The sequence below is a fragment of the Tachypleus tridentatus genome, chromosome 7 (assembly GCF_004210375.1).
Source record: "Tachypleus tridentatus isolate NWPU-2018 chromosome 7, ASM421037v1, whole genome shotgun sequence".
NCBI lineage: Eukaryota > Metazoa > Arthropoda > Merostomata > Xiphosura > Limulidae > Tachypleus > Tachypleus tridentatus.
This window is the reverse complement of record NC_134831.1, coordinates 13,308,351-13,332,302: the sequence shown is the minus strand read 5'-3', so window position 1 is coordinate 13,332,302 and position 23,952 is coordinate 13,308,351. Positions and strand designations below refer to the sequence as shown.

Here is a 23,952-nt window from a genome sequence, read left to right as displayed (position 1 = left end):
ACATTATAAACAATCCTTGTTTTATTTTTTAAAGCCTGAACCACCATTTGCAGTTACAAGGTATGCAGCGATGAATGTGGGGAATTCATTGGCTGAATATGTTGTTGGTCAGATAATTAATAATGAAAGGAAATTCTACCAAAAGTGGGAATCACAAAAGCAAAAAATATGGTAGGTGTATAAACCTTTAATATAGAAAATAATAAACACAGCCTTATGTTTTAAGATTTCTGAACTTCCTTGGTTACATTTAAGATATTGTCATCAGTGTTGGATAATGATCCTTTATAGTGATTCAAAGATAAAACAGTTACAATTACTTGATATCCACAATAATTAAATATTTGAGGACTTTGTGTGCAAGGATGGATATGGTTATTTATATTGGATGGAATGAAAGAGAAGAGACAGCATAAGCTGTAATAAAATGGATTTAAGCCACACACTTGGATCTGTAGATTCCTTCCCAGATCTGTTGAGGCTCATTTGTTAGACTAATTTGTCATATCCTTGCTGATGGATCTAAACAGGCTTTGTTTTTGCTTCGTTATCTTCACTCCCATTCCAGACATGCTCATCGTTCTCCATAGTTATTTCATTATCATTCACATGAGTCACAGCCTCATAAAATAAACCTCACTACTGTGTCTAAACCAATTATATTCGAACACTCCAGATGATAAATGGTTTGAATTACATAACTGTAGTCTAAATGTTCTTTCATCTAAATACACTGTTGTCCAAAATCTTAAGGGCAATGAACAGAAAGAAAAAATATGCATTTTGCATTGTTAGACTCAACCACTTATTTGAGGAGAGCTTTGAAAGATGAAAATAAGAAAAGGTAAAATGAAAATTAAAAACCTTTTTTAGCATTTAATAGAGAAAATGTGAACACTATGAAATTAGCCCAAATACTTGGTGGTCAAAAGTTTAAGACCATACTGAAGCGAACCATTAATCAGTAAACATGTAACAAACATGTCATTTGTGTTTAAGCATTAGCATTGTCAACATCTCCCATTGACATCTCCTGTGTTACATTGGGTAAAAACACGGCAAGGGCTAAAACATTGACAGAGTTTGAACATTCCAGAATTGTCGAGCTGTAAAAGCAAGGTCTCTCTCAATGTGCCATCGTTGGTGAGATTGGGTGCAGTAAAACTGCTGTTACAAATTTCTCAAAAGACCCCAAGGGATACGAAATGATAATTTTAAGTGGTTTGTCCAAGAAAATGTCACCGGCATTGAGCATGAGGATTTGACGGGTTGTCCAACAAGACACCAGCCAATCATCGAGCCAGAGTAAGGCCTCTGACAGATGCAGCTCAATAACAATAAGATGACATCTAAGAAAGAAAGGCTTTAAAAACCGTAAACTTCTTCAAAGGTCACGCCTCCTTCCACACTGCCAAAGAAGCACCAAAGATGGGACATAGAAAAGTGGAAGAAAAAAATTTAATCTGAATGGTTCAGATGGCTTTCAACGTTATTGGCACAATAAGGATATCCCATTGGAGACATTTTCTACATGACACAGTGGAGGAAGTTCCATCATGATCTGGGGTGCTTTCTCCTTCCGTGGAACAATGGAGCTTCAGGTTATACGTTGGTGTCGAACAGCAGCTGACTACATTGGCATGTTGGAGAGAGCATCCTTATTGATTGAAGGCCCTTGCTTGTGTGGAAATGACCGGATCTTTCAGCAAGACAAAACTACAATCCACGATGCCCGTAGGACAAAGGACTTTTTCATGGCGAATAAAGTGATTCTTTTGTACTATCCAGCATGTTTGACCAAACTGAACCCCATTGAATATGTTTGGAGGTGGATGGCAAGGGAAGTCTATAGAAATGGACGTCAATTCCAAACAGTGCATGATCCTCGTGAAGTCATCTTCACTAGTTGGAATAACATTTTAGCCAGCCTTCTACAAATGCTTATACTGACCATGCCAAAACGAATGTTTGCAGTTACCCGCTATGACGGCCGTGCAACTCACTACTGAGACATCTTGTTGGGCATTTCTTACCTTGTTTAGTAGTACTTCTTTTTGGTATGGTCTTAAACTTTTGACCAGCTAGTATTTGGACTAATTTCGTAGTGTTCACATTTTCCCTATTAAATGTTATAAACGTTTTTTATTTTAATTTTCCCTTTTCTTATTTTCATCTTTTGAAGCTCTACTCAAATAAGTAGTGGAGTCTAACAATTCAAAATGCATATTTTTTCTTTATGTTCATTGGCCTTAAGATTTTGGTCAGCAGTGTATCTGCCAGTTTAGCTTGTTAAAATTGAAACACTTTATTAATTGAGAAAAAGAAGCTTTTCTGTTAGTAGTAAAAATAAATTTATTGTGTGAAAATTATTATAATACACTAAAATTATCTCATGAACAAATACATAGCTTTTGTGATTGGATCTGAAAAATAACATCACAGAGTGAATTCAGCACGTGACCTTAAATTGGTTTAGTATGTTCCAGGCTAGAATAGTAAACAAATATTTGACATTCTGGGAATATGAAATATATATTCTGTAAGGTTGATATATGTTAGAAAACATGAGCTTTACTGATAAGATAACTTACTTCCTTTTGTACTTAGTGATTCTCAACCTAATGCTCCCACCTAATTTCATGTATACACCACTTGGTTTAGCTATATTTGGAATGTGATAACCATTCACTAATAGTCGTGTGACACATCCTCCTATCACAGCTAACTTTCTCTGTGTGGTTGAGTCCAGTCTTTATTTCTTTGTTTGATACAATAGTGTTTAAACCTAGTGCTTGATTTCAGCCTTTTTTTTTTTTGTCTTAAGTGTATTTTGAAGATATTCATTTACTGATTTTTGTATTTCAGAGTCTTGTCTATAATTTACTATTCACTTGGATTACTCTATTTGATTGCAAAGTATTTTTTTAATTCAAGATTTACAAATATGGCTGCAGTGGCAACTGACAGTACCAGTATTCCATAGTCCTTGATGGTGTGATATAATCAGAGAAGGAAGTCAACTGTGATTCATCAGGAAATGGTTTCTTTCATGTGGGTCAAGGGATCTTCTAATCTACAATGAATTCTGACATCACTTGAGGATTTCATTTAGGAATGTGTGGACTTGGACAACCTCCACTCTCCCATTAATTTTCTGTGCTGACCTGTTCTCAGTCTTACCTGCAGCACCTTGTTCTAAGATTTTGATTTTTCCTTTTGCCTGATATTGATTCCATGCTGAATATTTTATAGATCAATTATGTGTAGGGATTAGTATGCCATGTTCTCCATGTACTGCAGATGGTCATATACTTGCATTTTACCATTCAACAAATTTTTTCTCAGTGGATAAAAATTGATGCATTTCTTCTTTTCTAAAGCATAATTTGCTCATCCCTCTTTCTCCCTTACTCATTCTTTCATTATTTGTCATCTATTAGCCTGTTGTCTTAGGCTTTGTGTTCTCCTGAGGGTTTTTTTGGCAGAAGCCTCTACCATCCTACTTGCCAACTAGTCCAAATTGTCTTATTCTGGATTGCTCTCTACACTTAGCTCCTATCTTACTGTCATATCTTGAGTTGGGATGTGTTGTTGACATGTGTATGTCCCACCCTGGATTTTCTGAAAGATCATCGATCAGCCATTTTTATGAGATTTATAAACGTTGTCTCATGTTGAATCCACTATATCATACACTTTCATATCTTCCCTTACTTCCCATTGTCCCAACCTTCTCCTCCTCTAGTTTCCCATTTTCTCCTTTACTAGTTCCTTCATCCTGGCCCTTGTCAATATGTCATATTACTGTTCATTAATGCCCTGTACAACATCAGCATCACTAGTGACTATCCTGTGAATTCATGTTCTGTAGGAGCCAGGATCACTCATCTCTCAGAAGTGTGGGAGATTTTTTCCACCAGCTTTTGGGTTATTTGAGTTTTTCAGAAGGCCTCTCCCTTCCTTTTCCTCACACCTCCTGTCTCAGCCCCTATCCCAATACCTTTTTTCCTTTAGATCCAGTTTTTCGTCAGTATGTGACAGAAGTGGTTCAAGTTCTCCTCCAGGGACCATTGTAATGCCCCAGAAAAGCAGTGACTGGTTTTCCCCATGTCAGTGCTTCTTTGATGTGCCTCAGTTCACCATAAAATCTTGTCTGGTTCTCAGATGGACCAGTCTTCTGGGGGTTTGGGTGACAAGATTCAATGTGACCAGTGTTTATCTTCACATTCCTATTGCTTGGGATTGACATTGTTTTATACGTTTTGTCCATGAGGATCACTTATAACGATTACATGCTCTTCCTTCTGGAGTAGCTTTAGCATCCTATGCTTTCTTTTAGGTGATCCATTTGTTCAATTTTTTTTATCCTTATGGGTTCAATTTTCATTATTTTATGAACAGCTGGCTCCATCTGGCTCCATCCTTTGCAGAGTCTTCTTCACACACCCAACTTCTCCTCAAGGTGGAGAAGCCCAGTATTGACTGTTGACTGCAGTTAATACCCTGTTCAACTGAGGATGTTTTTTACCTCGCATGTAAACTGAGCCCAGACTTTGTGATCCATGGAGTTTTCAGTTTGAGGGGTGTTACCAGCACTTTCTCTCCCTTTGTGAGAGGTCCTATGAGAGGTCTTTTGGGGTCTTTGGTATCATTGTAGGTTCTTAATCCCCTAGATCACAGCCACATACATTTCTTGCAGTGGGTACCATCTGTCTGTTAGCATGATAGCAGGAGCACTGGGATTTACAGATATCCCTTCCTGCTTCCTTTCAGTCAGATTTTTTGTGGTGGTAAACAGGGGTAACACAGCAGTGGGGGTTCATATTTTTTCTACCAGTTTAGCTGGCCATGTCTTTACAAGTGCTTGATTGTGTTTGGATGTAAATGCAACATGCATCCCATAAGAGATCTTGGGCCGTTGGCCTTTGGAGGAGTTAGGATTTCAAATCAGTCTTTTGGTGCTGTTTCTGGTGATGGTTAATTTTTCTGTCATCTCTGTGGGACATGACAATTATGATTAGTTCTATCAACTGGATGGCTCAGATGTTATGCAGTTTCTTACAGGTGTGTTTCCATGGTGCTAGCCATAGGTATTCTTCAGATGTTTTTGAAAGGTACTGTTCTTGGTAATTTTACACCAGTCTTTCCATCTTTTTAATGTGGAATTCTAGCTGTACCTATGCTTCCCACTTGTGGTGCTGTTTTTTATGCCTAATCTTGAAGGATTGGATTTAACTACACAGATGGAAGGGTGTGTCACACTCCTATTGGTGGAGGGATGTTGGATTATAATTTGCCTGCTTGAACACAGCTGAAAGACATGGTTTACATGTGGAATTAGTTCAAAACTAGCGATGAGTGAAAATTTGTGCACCAGAGGGCAGTCAAATTGAGAATAGCTGTAACTCTGAGAGGAAGAAGGTACTGGAAATAAATATTCAGTATTTGAAAATATTAACTTTTGATGAAATTACAATTGAGAATTTGAGTTACCTTTGCATACCTTTTTTTGAATTTGGTATTGTTATACGTATTGCTATAACATAGTACCATAGTTCTTTGTAACCAGTTACGTATGTTAATTTAATATTCCAATTTATGCACACATCTTTTTTTGTACATGTTAGTAATAACAGAAGATACTGTGAGTCAGCACAGATATTAGCAGTATCTAGTAAATTTTGTTTTTCTGTAAAACTAGGAAATTTAGAGAAAACCTACGTAATTTCATTTGTTTTAGGGATTTTCATAACCGTGAGTATCGTATACTGAGTGAACTTACCATTGGAATATTTGGAGCTGGAAATCTGGGATCGACAGGTAAAATATTGAGATAACTTTTCTGAGGTACCAATTCACAATACTTTTCATTCCATGTAACAAATCCACAAACCTCAAAGTTTATAGGGATCATGAAACTGCATGCAAGTATATAATTGAATTACAACACTTTATACTTGTGTTTCTTGATTGAACAGACAGTTTGTTGTGAACAGGATTTAGTTACTGCAGAGGCAGTAGTGGTTTGTATCAAATATTCTCACTTTCACTCTTTACTACTCTTTCTCCAGTAATTTTTTGCTGCATTTTTGGGCTTCTTTCTTGCATGAGCCTCCTTCACCCGAATTTTTAATTAAACGAATCTCTTCTTTTTCCTTTTTCTTCATCCACTTGACATATTTGTTAATTTTATGCTTTATGGCATTGGAGGCTTTCCATTATGAACTCAACATCTTCACTGGAAGAACTTCCAAATACCTGTTTTCCACCTTGGCCTTAATTTTCTTATGTTTTGTTCTAGTTATCTTGTATTATTATATTTCTAGATGGACTTTGTCAGGTTTTCTTTTTCTGTCTTTTGCCTCTCTCAGTCTCCCCTCAGTGTGGATTCCTGTATGTGGTGAAGGGACCTCCCAGGGAAGGTTCTGTTCTTACATATTGCCTCCTTTGGGATCTAAACATTCACCCACGTGTTTGCCATGCTTGGTGACCTGTGAAAGGCAGGAAAGGATCCTAGTGGTTAAGGGGTTCAACCCTAACACACCACTTTGGCTTTGAATTCCTGGAGACAGGTTGTTTTCCAGTGGCCCTCTTTGGGTCAATCGGCTGGTTCACTTGGGCTAGGGTCAACCAAGTACCAGTGTTGGATGTTTTCAACAGGTGTTGTGAACATTATCTGATTCTGATGCTAGTGTTTTGGTATAGTACTCATGAAACCCTGGCATTGCTGCACTGTACTTGCTTGACACTTGTATGGCTCCATGGTGGATGGAGTCAGTGGGTACAGAAATATTCCTATTTTTTATGGATCCTCAAAAAAAAACTGAAGTAAAATACTGAAAAAACAGTCCATAGGTAAATGACCACATCTTGAAGATTCTGAGCAGCAATATTCAACATCTGTAACACCTGTTATAGCTCATTTTCTTATACTACATTCTGTTTCAGACAAACCTTGAGGGCAAATTTCTCTTTCTTTCATTCAGAAGGAACTAGAGGGACATGCTGGTTCTCCAAAGTAAGTAAAGAAGCTTTGAAACATCCACATCTCAACACAGTGAACTCCATTTGCATTCATAGGTCACCTCTTTCCTTTTGCACCGACTTTCTCTATGACTGTAATCGTCCCTTTACATTGATGGAACTCAAACTGACCCTTCATTGGTCTGGCAGTTACATTGGTTGGACCTGATGATGTACACTATGACATGCTGCGCCATCTTTCTCCTGCTTCTCTTGCTATTCTTCTGGTTGTTTTTAACCAGATCTGGCAGGAGTATGTTTTTCCTGATGTCTGGCACTAGGTTGTTATCATACTTTTCTCTAAGCCTGAGAAGGACCCAGGATTCCTTCAAACACCCATCCAGTTCCTTTGATGAGCTGTCTCTGTAAGACCTTGGAGAGGATGTTTAATGCTCGTCTTATTTGGTTCCTCAAATCAAATGATCTCCTCTCATCCACTCAGCTTTTTAACTCATTTTCTTTTGTCTGGGACTGATGCACCAATGTTTAGTCTATGTAACGTTCATGTCACAATAAGCCACATTTTACTGTCTTGCCATCATTATGACTCTCAACGATGGCACCATTTTAAACATGTTATGCCCCAAGGTTTTTCCATAACTTCAGACAGTGTTATTGGTGATGGTGACACTGCCCATCTTGGAAATGTTTTTAGTTTTTTAATGCCATTTAAGTTTCTTTAATTTATACATTAGACATTTTATAATGTGATTCCCTTTTAAGAATCAAAGTCCATTTAGTCCGATTTGAAATTAGAAAGTAGCCGTTACATTAAATAACTTCAAACCAGGACTGGAAAGGTCAACTTCAGGTGAGTAATGCTGCTGTTTGAACTACCAGTTAGTCATCCTGGCAAATTATTATTATTAAAATTTTGCTATGCATCTTTTATAACTTTTATTACCCTTTGAAAATGGTCATAATGTCAAATAACTCGGAACCAGGACTGGAAAGTCCAATTTCAGGTGACTGACGGTGGTTTTTATAATTATCTGTTAGTCTTCTTGGAAAGTTATGATAATTACTATTATGCTACAGAAAGTCGTTTACAATTTGTATTAGTGTGGTTTTTCTCTTGTCTCTGTAGACTAGATGTAAGCATTGGTTTTAATGCTATTTATGTGTTTTTTAAACTTTGTATTGTTTTACCTTAATTTCGTTTTATGTATTTTACAAAATTGGCTTTAATTTTAACTTTTCATCGGATGTTTTGTGCAGATAGCCTAGCTGCTTTGTGCCATAAAACACCAAACTAACCAACCTACCAACCCTCAGTCTTCTCTGTGAATATTTGTCTTTTTCTCTGTTATTTGTTTTCAATAGTACATTTATACAGTGACATCTTGATCTGATACTGTTTATCAGCAGCCATATGTTCTCTGTCTGGATTCTTACCCTTGTGGTCAGGAGAGCCACAAGAGGTTCCTAATTGTATATGTCCTTGCAGGAGCTTCTTTTTCCTTATTACAAGTGTTTGGAGGTGAATTTCTTCAAGATTTAATGTAGTATGAGAGAACAATGTATTAAGTATTTGCCTACTACTATATATTGCTTGTGGTTCTTCCTCCTAAAATTCTTAAAATGTTTGAGTCTTTAATCCTAACCCCTTTCAAAACCTCTCCTGTATTTGTGATGTTTTATTCTAACTGAACAAAGAAATGAAACTTACAGTTTTACTTATCAGAACTATTTACTTTATAATGTAACTAAACCTTAGTTAATAAGTTGTTTTTTGTCTCTAAGCTTAAGTGTAATAGAACTGTTTGGATGTGTAGAACATAAGTTGATTTTATATAATGCCGTCCTTTTGTGTTTTCATTACAGTTGCCAAATTTCTAAAACAGAGAGGTGCTACTGTACTGGGATTGGTGAGAAGTACTCCTAAAACAGGAAAATCTGACTTTGATAAGTAAGATAGTTGTTAAACATTTCTGATCTGCATGAGTAACATAAATTTGAAAATTGTGTGAACCAAATCAATCTTTGATGTCATAATATCTGTATTTATTATAATAATATGATAAAACAAAACAAAAAATTAAATATTTTGGAAGAGGATCGAAAATTGTTTCAAACAACTTTCAACTTGTAAGAGGTAGTATATTTCAACTTTATGTGGAAAGATGGAGGTCAAATTGTGCATTCCACAAATTTGTGGAAAGTGTAATTCAATGCATTTGGTGTCAGAGTTATAAACATTTCATGTTGCACTATATTTATGTTATTCCAGTAGTTTATGGTAAAGAAAACACTATATTCAGTGGAGAGGTATATTAAAAAAAACCATCACCACCTTGATATACATTTAGGATACCGTAGAGGTTATATGAGTATTTGTAATCTGCACATAAGCATTACTTTGTACTCTGAACTGTTAGAGTCTGAGTCAGACTGAATTTGGCAATTTAACAGACAAATCATTTGAACAAAACTAAAGTAATTCATCTGATTTTTTTGTGTACAACAGATTCATTCTTTATGTTTTTTGACTAACAGCTTGGCACATTTCATGACTTTGTATAGTGTGACTACCTTGTTTTATTCATTAAATACTGTGATATCTCTATAATTAGAAAAAATAGATAATTATTTTATATTCTTCCCCTTCAGGATTAGTAATTTGTATTCCTATTACATACAAGACTTGTAGACATATCACAAACATGTAATTTGAACCAGTGCTGCATTCAACATACTATGTGACACACAAAACTTGACGTTTCGCTGTTTAAGTACTTACTTTTGGTTAAAGAAATTAAATAATGAATGATATGCAAATTTTAATTATGATCTGCAGTTTGATACTAAACTTAATGACGTAAATTCATATGTTAGTAGTTCAATAAAATATTGAATGTGAGTCAACAAATAAGCTAATGTGGCCTTTGAATTGTGGCTCATGAAAAGTGTTAAATATTACACTGAAGTAGAGGATGTATACATATGTTGACTGAGTATACGAAAAAGAGTAATAAGTCAAAGTGAAGTAAATTACTCATTAATGGGATGAGATATAACTGAGCATTGTTCTATATGAAAGTTCTTAGTATTGATTTAAGGGGTTCCTTGAGGTTATATCAGTGAAATATGAGAACTGTATGATAGAAGTAGTAATTTTCTTCTTAGCATAAATATGATCTTTGAGTGATGTTTTCATAAGACTGAGTCAGTAAAAGCTGCAATATTTCATAAACCAATCTGTAGTAGAAATACTTTATTAGAACATCTAGAGTGGACAAAGAACTTGTCAAATTTCATCAAGATACAATTGACAAAATTGAAGTTCTATTACCCGTGTCCTCACAGTTTTAGGGTTTGTCCAGTTTGTAAATGTTTACATTGTGTAGATTCACATTAGGGCAAATTATGTATAGATGTAATAATTCCAAGAAACAAAAATTAGTTTATAATCATGGAGCTTTTAACTTGATTTTATACCATTTACTTTGGCTGTATGTGATTTAACACACTGTATGATACTAAGCAATTTTTTTAATTTTGTTTTTAACAACACATGATGCAAAGATCTTACCAAAAAAAAAGTGGACAAAATCACCCATTTTCTGTATAAAATACATGAAGCACACTAATTATAATTAGTGGGATAAATTGCAGAGTTGATGGTATTTGTATCTATATTTTTGCATTGTAAGTATCGTAGCGGGCCCAAGATTTTGGATCCACCAGTAATTTGATGCAAATATCTGTTTAAAACTGATAGAGTTCACAAGAATTCCATCAATATTTTTAGAGTTAATCAAGATTTAATAAAGGTTTTCTTTTCTCAAAGAGTTTGTTTTCATTTGTTAAAATCAACATTTCAAGCTTCTCTGAAAATTGTTTTTGTAGCTAATATAATTTATTGCTTGATTTTCTTGAATGTGATACCATAGATGTTTGATCTTCTAGACTTGTGACAGATTTGTCTGAAATATTACCCTACTGTGACTACATCTGTAATGTCCTTCCAAGTACTCCACATACCAAGGGCTTATTGAATGGAGAAGTGTTAAAAATGTGTCAGAAAGTGAGTGATTTTCATCGGTTTGCAAAGACTGTATATTGTGCAGTTAAGACTTTCATCATCAGTTCTGTTGTTAATTTTCATTATCAACATCTTATAAAGGATTAAATATTTTGTTTGTTTGAAGGAAGATAAAACTTAAAGGGTTAAGTGAAATGTGAAGATGTTAAGGAAGTGTGTGGTGTTTTTGAGTAACACACAAACATGTGCATTTTCATGGTCTAATTAATTAACTGGATTTTTAACTCCAAAAGTTATTAATGGCATTTTTAATTATACATATTTCATTAATTTTACAAACGTAAACTGAGGAAGGAAAGAACAACAGAATAATTTTTGATCTATGTATTAGTGCTTTTATTCTTTTCTAAAACTATTTCCGATATTTCAGACCCTTAGAATTAATAATGTGGAAAAAAAAAAGTTGTATGTCATTTTTTTTGAATTAAAACTTGGTTATAATGCATTTCAAACAGCTTGCAATATAAATAATGCATGGAGTGAAGGAACAACCTCAGAATGTACAGAACATCATTGGTTCCAAAGGTTTCATAATGGAGATGCGAGTCTTGAAGATTAGGAGGGGAGTGGACATTCTTCTGTAATTGAAAACAATCAACTGAGAGCATCAGTGAAAAGAAACTTGCCAAATTGTTTTAGAAATGGCACAATAATTGGGTGTTGGCATTTCCATAATTTTAGACTATCTCGAGCATAAGTGAAAAAGCTCTACAAGTGGGTTCCACATGAATTCCAATCTTGCATCATGATAATGCTCAGCCACACGTTGCTCAAACGTGACACTCCACAAGCTCAACAAATTGGGCTATGAAACATTGTTTTATCCTCCTCACTTCCCTAGACCTGTTACTACTTTTTCAGTTGTTTGGACAACCTTTTACAAGACAAAAGATTCAACAACAGAGCAGCAACAGAGAATGGCTTTAAAGAAGTTCTGAGTTGTAGGACTTTAGAGTTTTATTGTCATTAAATTATCTTGTTTCTTGTTGGCAAAAGTATATAGATTCACTAGGTTCCTATTTTGATTAATAAAGCTACTTTTCAATTTCTCTATTTCTTATTAAAATTAAACTTTTAAATTTGCCATTATTTTTTGTACAACATAACAGTATGATGCTTTGCCTTAGAACATGTGTGTAGCCATCTTCAGTTTAAAATGTGTGATAAACCTACTTTTCTGTTGATAATATAATTAAAGGAGTTAAATTCTGCTGGTGAATACGATTCCAATTTGTTTCTTTTATATTCAAACCAAAATACTACTTCCGTTCTAAATGCTCATACAGAATTGTTTTACTTGTTGTATTTCTCGGCAATTCAGTTTGAACAGTACATGAAAAAGTTCCCTTAATTTGTAGAAAATGTGGTACTTCACACAGTATAAAACCAGATTCTATACTTTCTATTTTAAGGAGAGTTTCACCACTTTATATCTATTGCCATTTGTTCTTAAGTCTATGTGGAAGATTATCTTTGAGAATTTAATATTATACTTAATTTTAGTTTTGTCTGTTGTATCTTACAGAAACCTTTTTTCATCAATGTTGGAAGAGGAGATGTTATATTAGAAGAGGATTTAATTCATGCCTTGAAGTAAGTTTATGTGCTACTGTGAATAGTTAATTTAGCTGTGGTTTACTTTCCTTTTAATTAAAGAAAATATAACATTACTTGAACAATGTAAACAAAATTTCCCAGTGACAATTAAAAACAGAGGTGGACTAGTTAATGAGTTATATTAGAGAGGTCAGGCTTGTAACTTAGATTGTCTTCTATAGGCATTTGAAGATTATAATAATTAATACGGAAATTTTATGTCATAAATAAATGTGCACAGTTTCTTGTGTTTGAGTAAGTAATATTTATTGTCTATGAAAAGTGTGCATCTATTTTAAACAGTAACTTTCGTTTTTTCATCAGCTGACAGCACAGTGACTTTACACATTACAGCAGACAACCTGAAAAAAAACAACTTTACTTTTACCCTGTAACATCTGCATCAGTACATCTTTACAAAAAATCAAAGTTTACGTTTCATCATTGAGTAACTTGAGCTATTAGGTCTTTATGCAGTTTGGGATTTTATGTAAGAGTAGTACTTAAATTTAGTTCAAAGACCAATAAAACAATAATATTAAATAAAAATAGTTGTGAAAAGTATAAAGGATTTAATATTTAATAACTGTAATTGTCTCTTACAATCTGTAGTCATTCTAGAAAAAAAACAGATTTATTTTCTATTTTTTGTGGTGTTTATAAGGTGAATGAAATGAAATAGGTTCTGTATAGTGTTAGGTTAAAGAAAATAACAGATAAAATATTACAAAAATCTTTTAATAATCATTTAAGAGGTCTAGAGGTTATGTGAATAAAATTTGATAACTAGAATGGAAAAATTATTTTTAATGTAAATATGAAAGTCAGCTTACATTCAAACTAGTCAAATTTTGACTCCATAAATCCACAGACAAATCTGATTTTTCTACGTACAGAATTATCTAAATATATACTAAACACCTGTCAAATTTCCTGAAGACACACTTAGTACATTAAAACATCCTGTATGTATACTTTCACAGTTACCTTGTGGATATGTAGAGATTAGAATGTTGGTGAAAATGACCAGGCCAGTATAGAGAGTTACTAAAGATATGGCAAGCCATTAGTTTGACCCAAGATTGACTGGTAGATCATACATGAGTTTATCAAAAAATAAGGGCCCAAACGATTGTTTTTAGTTAATTTTGAAAGACTTTATTACAAAAAAGAACATGCATTATTAGTAATCAATGCTGGCTTATACACTGTTGGCCAAAATTTTAAGGCCAATGAGCATAAAGAAAAAAATGCATTTTGCATTGTTAGACTCAGCCACTTATTTGAGTACAGCTTCAAAATATGAAAATAAGAAAAGGAAAAAAAAAAAAACTTTTTTAGCATTTAATAGGAAAAATGTGAATACTATGAAATTAGCCTAAATGCTAGCTGGTCAAAAGTTTAAGGCCATACAAAAAGAAGTCCTAAACAGGGTAGGAAATGCCCAACAAGAGGTCTCAGTAGTGAGTTGCACGGCCGTCATTGGGAATAACTGCAAACATTCGTTTTGGCATGGTTGACATAAGCATTTGGCTGGCTGGAATGTTATTCCAAGTGGTGAAGGTGGCTTCACAAAGATCATGCACTGTTTGGAATTGGCGTTCATTTCTATTAACTTTCCTTGCCATCCACCCCCAAATATATTCAGTGGGATTCAGTTCGGGGCAAACATGTTGGATGGTCCAAAAGAATCATGTTATTTGTCATGAAAAAGTCCTTTGTTCTGCAGGCATTGTGAATTGCAGCATTGTCCTGCTGAAAGATCCAGTCATTTCCACATAACCGATAGCCTTCAGTCAATAAGGATGTTCTTTCCAACCAGCCAGTGTAGCCAGCTGCTGTTTGATGCCCCTTTATTTCCTGAAGCTTTATTGTTCCATGGAAGGCAAAAGCACCACAGATCATGATGGAACCTTCTACACTGTATCATGTAGAAAATGTCTCCGGTGGGGATATCCTTATCATGCCAGTAACTTTGGAAGCCATCTGGACCATCCAGGTTAAATTTTTCTCATCAAAGAACAAAACCTTCTTCCATTTTTCTACGTCCCATGTTTGGTGCTTTTCAGCAAAGGATAAACGAGCTGTTTCATGGTGTGGACAGAGGAGTGGCCTTTGAAGAAGTTTACGGTTTTTAAAGCCTTTTTCTTGTAGATGCCGTCTTATTGTTTTTGAGCTGCATTCTGCATCTGTAAGTCCCTTAATATGGCTCGATGATTGGCCAGTGTCTTGTTGGACAACCTGTCGAATCCTCCTGCACAATATCGGCGAAATTTCCTTGGGCCGACCACTTAAAATTATCATTCCGTATCCCTCAGGGTCTTTTAAGAAATTTGCAACAGCAGTTTAAGTAAACCCAATCTCACCAGCGATGGCACATTGAGAGAGACCTTGCTTTTACAGCTCGACAATTCTGCCACATTCAAACTCTGTCAACGTTTTAGCCTTTGCCAGGTTTTTACCCAATGTAACACAGGAGATGTCAGTGGGAGATGTTGACAATGCTAATCCTTGAACACAAATGACTAAATTTCGTTATGTGTTTGTCAATTAATGCTTTGTTTCAGTACATTCTTAAACTATTGACCAGCTAGTATTTAGGCTAATTTCCTAGTGTTCACATTTTCCCTATTAAATGCTAAAAAAGTTTTTTTTTTTTCTCTTTTCTTATTTTCATGTTTTTTGAAGCACTACTCAAATAAGTGGTTGAGTCTAACAACACAAAATGCATATTTTTTCTTTATGTTCATTGCCCCTTAAGATTTTGGCCAAGCGTATATCTTAGTTCAGAGAATGTGTTTTGTGATAGCTTGCACTAGGAAACACTTCATAGTCTGTGAACCAGTATCAACAAAATAATTGTTAAACATCATACTAGTACGTGAAATGCTTTGTTTTGCCAGAATTGCATGTGCTAATTTCCAAGCTTGAAATTTGCACAATATTTTGTGTAAATCTTAGGGAAGGGAAAGAAAATTCTTAGTAAATATAGTTTCCACAAATCAAATATTTTTAATGAATATGTAGTGCATAACATATAAAATACGAGAAAATTGTGGTAACTATGTGCATTATAGTTTATTTAAATCCTATTTTTAATACTTTTTATTGTAGTCAGAATTTTCTTTCTCTCTGTACGTGTAAAATTATTTGTTGGAAAGGGAAGCCAAACAGAATTCTAATTAAATATATTTAAATGAAGATTATTTAAGTTGTTAGAAATATATTAGAAAACTAGTTAATGAAACAATAAAATTTAAGTAGAAAATTAATTAATATACATCTGTGATACATCACAGTTTTCATGTATTATAAAGTCTCACTTTTTTGTGGTCTTACTCTGTTGTTATTACTCTTATTGTTTGTCATTGAAAAAAATATAAAAACAGTGGCAATATGTATTTCTTCTCTGCCATAACATGAAAATTACAATTGTTTTATAGTTTCCACAAGCTATAAGGACTTGATTGTAGTGTTGTGTAAAATGTTTTTTACTTAAAATATTTGTTGTTGTATATACCAATGTGTTTTGAAGAATAATTGCTAAAGCATATTGTTTTACAATGTAATTTCGAGTGAAGTCAGACTCATGACTATTCTGATCTTTGAAGTGTTCTTGACTCAGCTGTTATAACTCTGTGAGCCTTAGTACTTTGTTTTTGTTTTCCTCTTTTGCTTGTTCCCTTCATGTTCCCTTACGTGTTAGTACTTGTAAGGGGTTTGGCTTTCTCATCACGTCGGAAAACCTCTGTAGTTTCTTTGTTCTCATGGTTTCTATAAATAGTTCAAGAATGCGTTTCCAGACAAATACATTGTAATTTAAAAGTCTTTGAAAACTTAACATTGCACAAAGCAGGGAATTTGGGTATTAAGTTTAGCTGGTCTTTAGTTGGAAGAAGAATGGGAAACATTGGTGTTATGTGTTGAGGTTTCTCTCTTCCATAATGACTCATAACAACAACTGGTTTGTCTTCATGAGTTTACATTTAACTCTGATATCAACTGTTTTAACAGTTTGAAAATATAATACTTTGTTGTTTTTTATTTGTGACAATAGTGAGATTTTTTACTGTTTGTAAGAATAATAGAACAAATGTTTATATTAAATGAACAAGGTAGAAGGTTTTGGTTTGATGTAACATCATATAATTTTCATTTTTCACAGAATAATTTGAAAATACACAGAGGTTATCAGTCAATTATTTTATTCTTTTGTTTACTATAATGAAGTAAGCGATTCGATTTCTACTGAAAGGCTCTGAAGAAATGTTCCGTTTCAGAATTTTATGCAATTCTTCGTTCTTACTTTTAAACATATACTTTATAAACATTATTATTACTACTATTTAGTCAGAATTTTCAACATTGAATATCTAGGTAATTTCCATAAGTGTACTCATTGTATTATATTGATCAGTTTCACCTCTGTGTTCAAAATAAAGGGTTTGTATTCATATAGTCAGGGATGGATCTTGGGTGCAGCTCTGGATGTTTTTATAGAGGAACCTTTGCCTACTTCCAGTCCACTTTGGAATAGACCTGAGGTAAAATATTTACACATACACTTTTTGAAGTGTGCCTCTTTTCAAATGTTAAATACCTACATACGTATGAATGTGGTGCTGTCTTTTAAATTTTTTTTGTTCATCAGTTGTGTTGTAATTTTGATAGTAAAGTTTATCTGCTACCAATTAATATGTGCTGTCATATTTGTAATTATCAAATTAGAAATAAAGCAGTTATGTTTAATGACTAATAAAAGTTAAAATGATTTATTGTGAAAAGTAAATTCTCAACTTTAATGATGTCTTTTTTCACAATTATACTTCAAATGTTTTATTTTTTATTATTTCACATTACAGATAATTATTACACCACATGTGGGATCTTTATCAAAAGCAGAGGGTGTAAGTATCATGCTTGATATCTCTAGTCATATCAGTCTACATAAATAGATTAGAACTACAAATTGATACAGTTAACAACGAAGGTAATATATTGGCTCAACTTGTGATGATCATTAGAATGTTCCTGGTTTTATTATTTTTTATTTGTTACTTTTTAATTTTTATTACCAGTATAATTTGTAAATAATGTGGCTTATTATAGTATTTCAATTAATGATCATTTTTTCAGCGAAAGTGTGTATGTTTGTTTTTAGAAAAGTTTCTTTATGACATGTAGGCTTTGTTTCCATTTCTTTTATTGGAATGAAGTATATATGCATAATTTTTACATATAGATCTACAGAGTAGAGGTGATCAGAATTTAGGAAATAGGCATTAGTAAAAGGAAAATTTGAAGTTGTTGTGACAAGTGAATCATTTATCTAAACTGCCCATGATATATGCAATGTTGTGTTTATATAATAAAACTGAAGTGTTTGTCAAAGTTCACTTTAATTAGTTCAGCTATATACAATAACTTGTGATGTTGAAAAACAAGACACTAGCAAATGTATAATTATGAAGAAAAACATTCATTTAAACATCTGAGTGACAGCCATTACACAACCAGCAGTGTAGAGCTCACTTTCTGATCAAATGTTTAATCTTTTGTTATTGGATCACATTTTATATGTGAACTTCTTTTCATTCCCAGGTGGCCAAGTTCTTTTTTGAGAATTATCAAAGGTTTATGACTGGAAAGGAATTAATGTGTAAGTTTTCTTGGACCAGAAGATACTGAAAGTAACTACAGTAAGGATAATGAAATAACTCTGCTGCAGAGAAACTCTTCACACTCACTGAAAGCAATATATGGAAGTACAGAAATCTTAGTTTTGTGTGTTTTTACTGTCATACTCTCAAATAATGAAAATAAAATTTTAAGATGAACTTTTATATAACTATTTGTTATTTTTTTATTGTGTGTTCATCACTATGAAATTCTATTTAGTTTTTGTTGGTTTTTATCTATTAAGTTTTTGGAGTTTCTATCTGAATTGTTTCTTAATGTTGTTAATAGCTTTAGTATTTTTTCAACTAGTTTAAATGTTGAAACCTTCAATTTAGGATTATTTTAATTTTGGAAAAGTTATGGTGGTGATTAATTGTAGGTACATTACTTCTCATGAAAATATAATACTAAACAAGTTCGATAAGAGATGTTTTGTAACTAGTTGTCAATTTTTATATTTTATATAAAAAGTATTTCTGATTATGGTAAAATGCTACTTTAAGCTACTTACCTGAAGCTAAAAATGTGTGGCAATTGATGTATTTGTTTCTTACCACACTGTTTATGATTGCTCAGAGGTATGCACCTAGCATATTTTCTGTTCTGTATCACTTTACTGTGATTGAAAAATTGAATCATTTAGACAGTTTATATGTCAAGCAAAGTGCAATAACTATTGTGCAATGAATATTATAGAAAATGTTAATTAGAACAAACAAGTTCAATGGGTTCTAATTTTACTAAAATATTTTATCAACACTCAATCGAATTGTGTGTGTGTTTAGGTAAACTGATATTCTGAATTATGTATCTAACCATAAAGGGGCCAAATGATTTCTAGTCATTAATGAGTAGATAAGAAGGTTCAATGATGTTGCTACAATTTCTTCAGCTGATATTTGAATATGAAACATAAGACTGTTTTGAGTTTTCTATAAGGATTTTAACACTCAAATTTTCTTTGTTGTTGTTGACCTGTTGTTTGGAAGGGTGATGATTTATAAGGACCAAAGAAATATACTAGGTTGAACTTGTTTTATGATGTGTTAAATAAAGTACTGATTCCTGGTTCAAAGAGACTGGTTACCTGAGCTGTTAACAGATTAAAAATATAACCAGCACATCAAGAAAATCTCTATCTTTACCTATAACATGGATGTGTGTAAATTTTTTTAAACAAACAACAGATTATTTATTCAGAGAAAATTGACTAATAAAACTATGGTTTAACTAAATCTTTTGATTTTATTTAGTATTTAATACAGAATTATTTAATTATTTGATACCAAATCTAATGTCCAATGATGAGATTTATCAACAGGGAGGGTGGATTGTTGTTATCAGTATTAATAACTTTTTCAATCAGATTGAACTTAATTTGCAAATCATCACTCAAGGTATACATTTGACAAATATTAAATGATGATACCTGTGTAAGTGATGTAGATTTTTGGACAAAGAATAGTATAAAAGAAAAGAACAAACACAAAAGACATCATAATATGAAAGTCAGGGCAGTAATACTAAAGTTAGAGAACTCAATGACAAAGTTTAGAACATAGGGCAGGTGTCAGCCATATAAAAGCAGGAAATATAATCAGATTGTACTTGTAAATGTTTCAGAAATAACGTTACAGATAAAATCCATCTCCTTTCATGCTAAGTTCTTTCAGTGAAAATGTCTTTAGTGGTCAGAGTTATTTGCATTTTCAGTCAAAATCCTTGACCATGTTTTAAACTAAGACTGGATGTGACAAAGTTGACAAAGGTCAAATTTATTTTATGCCAGAATGTGAAAGGTTAGAGACTGAAAATTTTAATTTCTTCCTAAAAAAAAGTTCAGTTTATATTCCAAGACCTGGCTTACACCTCTAATGTTAGTTTAAGGGAAGAACTACAGAGTCCCTCATTATAGTCCAAGTCTAGATGCTGTACATTTTGGTATTTCTGTTTTGCTTCTTTTGGTAAAAGTAACAATACCAAAGCTTGTAAAGAATTGGAGTATTTCACTGATGTAGGTAAAGGAATATTTGTTTACTACTGGGAAAAGCAAAAAATTGCCACATCTGCAAAAAAAGACGCCATGTGTAGTTGGAAAATTATCGACAGCATTTAAAAGAAAATGTAGAAAAGAATCACTGCTTTAATAATTGTAATAAAAACTGTTATAGTATGTGGAAACAAAGTATTGCTTTGTGTGGCAAAATGGACTGAAGAATAAATTTTACAATGCTGTTGAAGTTCCATGTTGAAACTGTTTATACAAAGGTACTGCTTATAGACAGCTCGTACAGAAGTCAAATATGTCAGAACCAGCATTAGTTTATTCTTTGTGGTGATCAAATTAGGAAAGATATTCTGAACAGTGACTGCTACTGAGAGAAGCAAATTCTTTGTCAGGTTCTTAACATTTATAGAGTTGCAAGGCTCATTTCAATACTGGTAAACGAGTTTACTGATATATTTGCACTGAGCATCTTGCAGCGTGCCTCAGATATGTAAAGAATAAAATATTATAACTTTTATCTCGCAGGTTGTGATTATCATTCAAGAAGTATGTAGTCTCATACAACTAAATATTTGCCCATAAAACGCAAATATTAAAGACTAAACTGTGTAGAAACGCTATATAATTATGAGTCTTTGCGAGGCAATATGTGGACAAGCTTTGCGTGCTTTATTCTAATTCGTACGAGGTATATGTCATCAGCTGAAAGATTATTTAATTATCTTCAAAGACTCGAGACTTACGTGTGAAATATAATGACAAATGAATGTCTTTTACGTCTGACATTCATACACACACGTAAGGAAAAGGAGATTAATAGAATTAAGGTCTTGTGACAATACGAAGTGACTGAGCAGACACGTGCTGGCTGTGTATCAGGGTGAAGAAAACTAAAAAACTGAAACAAATGTGTAATATATGGCTGCAAGATTCTCAGTACTCAACATGAAAAATATTTTAAAAACCCATCATAGAGACACCTATAGGAATTTCAATTAATATTTTCTATTACTATAAAAACATTATATTTCTATAATATTTTTGTCTAGCAGAGCACACAGCAGAGATAAATTATAATGATGGAATTTCCCAGTACAATAAAACTCGACGGGTGATTAGCCACTGTTGTTCTTTTCGTGGGTTCTTATTTGTAAAAAAATAAAAGATTGGCATGAAGAAATTGTATGCATTTAAACTGGTCTCGAAACGAAGGTCTATGAACAACAAACGTATTGGTGTTTGTCAGAAAACCAGAATTAATCGTATTGTTTTGTGTATCATAATATGTAATGTTCATGGTGCAATAGATATATCCATACACCTAATGAGTACGGATAACGGATATGACACCACTAATGACCGTATTTCGCTTAAGCCTGCTTATTATATATAATGCGAATATGGAACTTGTTTTGCTGAATTCAATCCGCAGTTTTGTTGTTTGTTATTAAGCACAAAGTTACACAAACGGCTATGTGTGTACTGCCCACCACGAGTATGGAAATCCAGTTTATTTTGGTATGAGTCTGCAGACATGCCACAGTTTTGCTGAGAGATGACGTGAAAAAACATAAAACATTAAAAAAGAACTTAAAATCACACAAAATGTACATGTTTGTATGGGGTTAATTTTCTGTGAATTGTAATAGATTTTCAAGTGAAGTAGAAACGGTTAATTTAGGAAAATCAGTTAAAGTAACTAAAACGATTGTTTTGTTTGTTTTTTTAATTTCGCGCAAAGCTGCAAGAGGGCTACCTGCGCTAGCCGTCCCTAATTTAGCAGTGTAAGTCTGGAGGGAAGGCAGCTTGTCATCACCACCCACCGCCAACTCTTGGGTTACTCTTTTACCAACGAATAGTGGGATTGGCTGACACATTATAACGCCCCCACGGTTGAAAGAGCGAGTATGTTTGGTGTGACTGTGATTCGAACCCGCGACCCTCGGATTACAAGTCGAGTGCCTTAACCACCTGGCCATCCCCCACCTTTCACAGCTTCACTAAAATTTATAATGTACAGACAGTAATCGAAGTGTTCTCTGTGGATAAATGCATTTTGGCTTTCATGGCTTCACCTATGTCGAGAAGTCAAGCACGACGTGACACACGCTGGCTTTTATATGGGCCAGGTAATACGTGAAATTTATATATTATGATATTTAGAAGGCCTGTTGGTTAGGGCACTTGGTTTGCAATGTACAGATTGCGGGTTCGAATCCCCATCATTGAAAACGATTGCCCTTTCAACCGTGAGAGAATTATAATGTGCAGACAAATTTCACTATTCGTTACTGAAATAGTAACCCAAGATTTGGCAGTGGCTGATGTTGATTAGCTCTTCATCTAATCTATCACTACTACACTAATAACAGCTAGCGCAGATAGCCCTCGTGCAACTGGTCGAAATTCAAAATTATACCTTTTAGATACTACTGCATTTGTTTAGGGTTTGTCAAAGATGGCTATTTTCTTGCCCAGGTACCATAACGTAAAAGTATATAGTTGTCTTTTAGTTTTATGACCAACATTTTCATAGTTTATCAAAAAAAAATATTATGTATGTGATGTTGGAAATGTAAACATAATTGTATAAGTGTTTTTGAGAGTTTAAAGTTATGTTTGTGTATTTTGTGTTAGGGAAATCAGCATTAAGAAAACTGATACATTATGCACTTCCTCTTTGTCACTTTCTTTATTGTTCAACACGATAAACACGTGAACCAAATAAAATAAACACGAATACGTCAAAGCCTCATACCATCTATACAACTATACAAGATTCTCTTACAATAGAATAAGCTCAGAGGGAAAGTTTTTACAAATTTTTTATAGACTCAGATAAAATTGATTCATTTTTGTGATAAAGAATTTTCAGTTTCTTTTTTTCTTTCAGACATTTCGAAGTGTAGCACAGTCAGCTTAAGGAGCAATATGGACATTATTTGTATAGAAAATATGTATGTATATACAAATTCGGTCACTGAATCTTAAATAGGACATTCTATTCATTTGGGTAAATCGGAATAATCAAGTTTATTTACTTAATTTTCCTCAACATTTGTAGAGTTGGTTTAAATCACCATTTCTTTCTTCGGACTCACAGATGGTTTGTCTTTTACTGGAACGCTTATGTTACTGTTTTTCTGTGTTGGTTCCATCGTTATTCCACCGAAAGGCTCCATAATTCTTCTACAATCTTTGTTCGTGCAGAGTTCGACTTTTGGTAGAGGATTTCATTCGAAACGGATGTTGTGTTCTACAAAATCAGTCCCTGCCAACTCGTCCTCAAGAGACATACGAATCGGAATCAGCTTATTGATGGTCTAAAAAATAAAAACAGTCACGTTACACTACTTTATAACTAGAAGGAGAGAAAATATTTGATGCAACTTAAAAACAAGAACGTGTAGCAAACACAAGAGTCACTTATTTTCGATCTGTTCCAAGAAAACTGGTAACGAAGAGAAACTGTTATATGGCAATGTGTTGCACCAATGCTTTTTATTTTGGAATGCCTATTTGACGTTTTCTGCATATAAACAAACTAAATTAACAAACAAATAACACAAACGTGTAAGAGCGTTTCTTTAAAATTATCGAT

General features: G+C 33.5%; 1 protein-coding gene across 6 annotated transcripts in view; it reads left to right on the top strand.

The window, feature by feature from the left end:
- The window catches only part of LOC143255144 (glyoxylate/hydroxypyruvate reductase A-like), a 31,651-nt gene extending 12,073 nt beyond the window's left edge, over positions 1-19,578 (top strand). For all 6 annotated transcript variants that reach the window (XM_076510368.1, XM_076510374.1, XM_076510369.1 and 3 more), the window contains 8 exons: positions 35-171; positions 5,741-5,820; positions 8,848-8,932; positions 10,933-11,050; positions 12,594-12,661; positions 17,124-17,208; positions 17,527-17,571; positions 18,266-19,578. In XM_076510368.1, coding sequence (XP_076366483.1) covers positions 35-171; positions 5,741-5,820; positions 8,848-8,932; positions 10,933-11,050; positions 12,594-12,661; positions 17,124-17,208; positions 17,527-17,571; positions 18,266-18,352 — 705 coding nt within the window. In that variant the 3' untranslated portion in view covers positions 18,353-19,578. The remainder of the gene's footprint in view (positions 1-34; positions 172-5,740; positions 5,821-8,847; positions 8,933-10,932; positions 11,051-12,593; positions 12,662-17,123; positions 17,209-17,526; positions 17,572-18,265) is intronic.
- Positions 19,579-23,952: the final 4,374 nt, after the last annotated feature.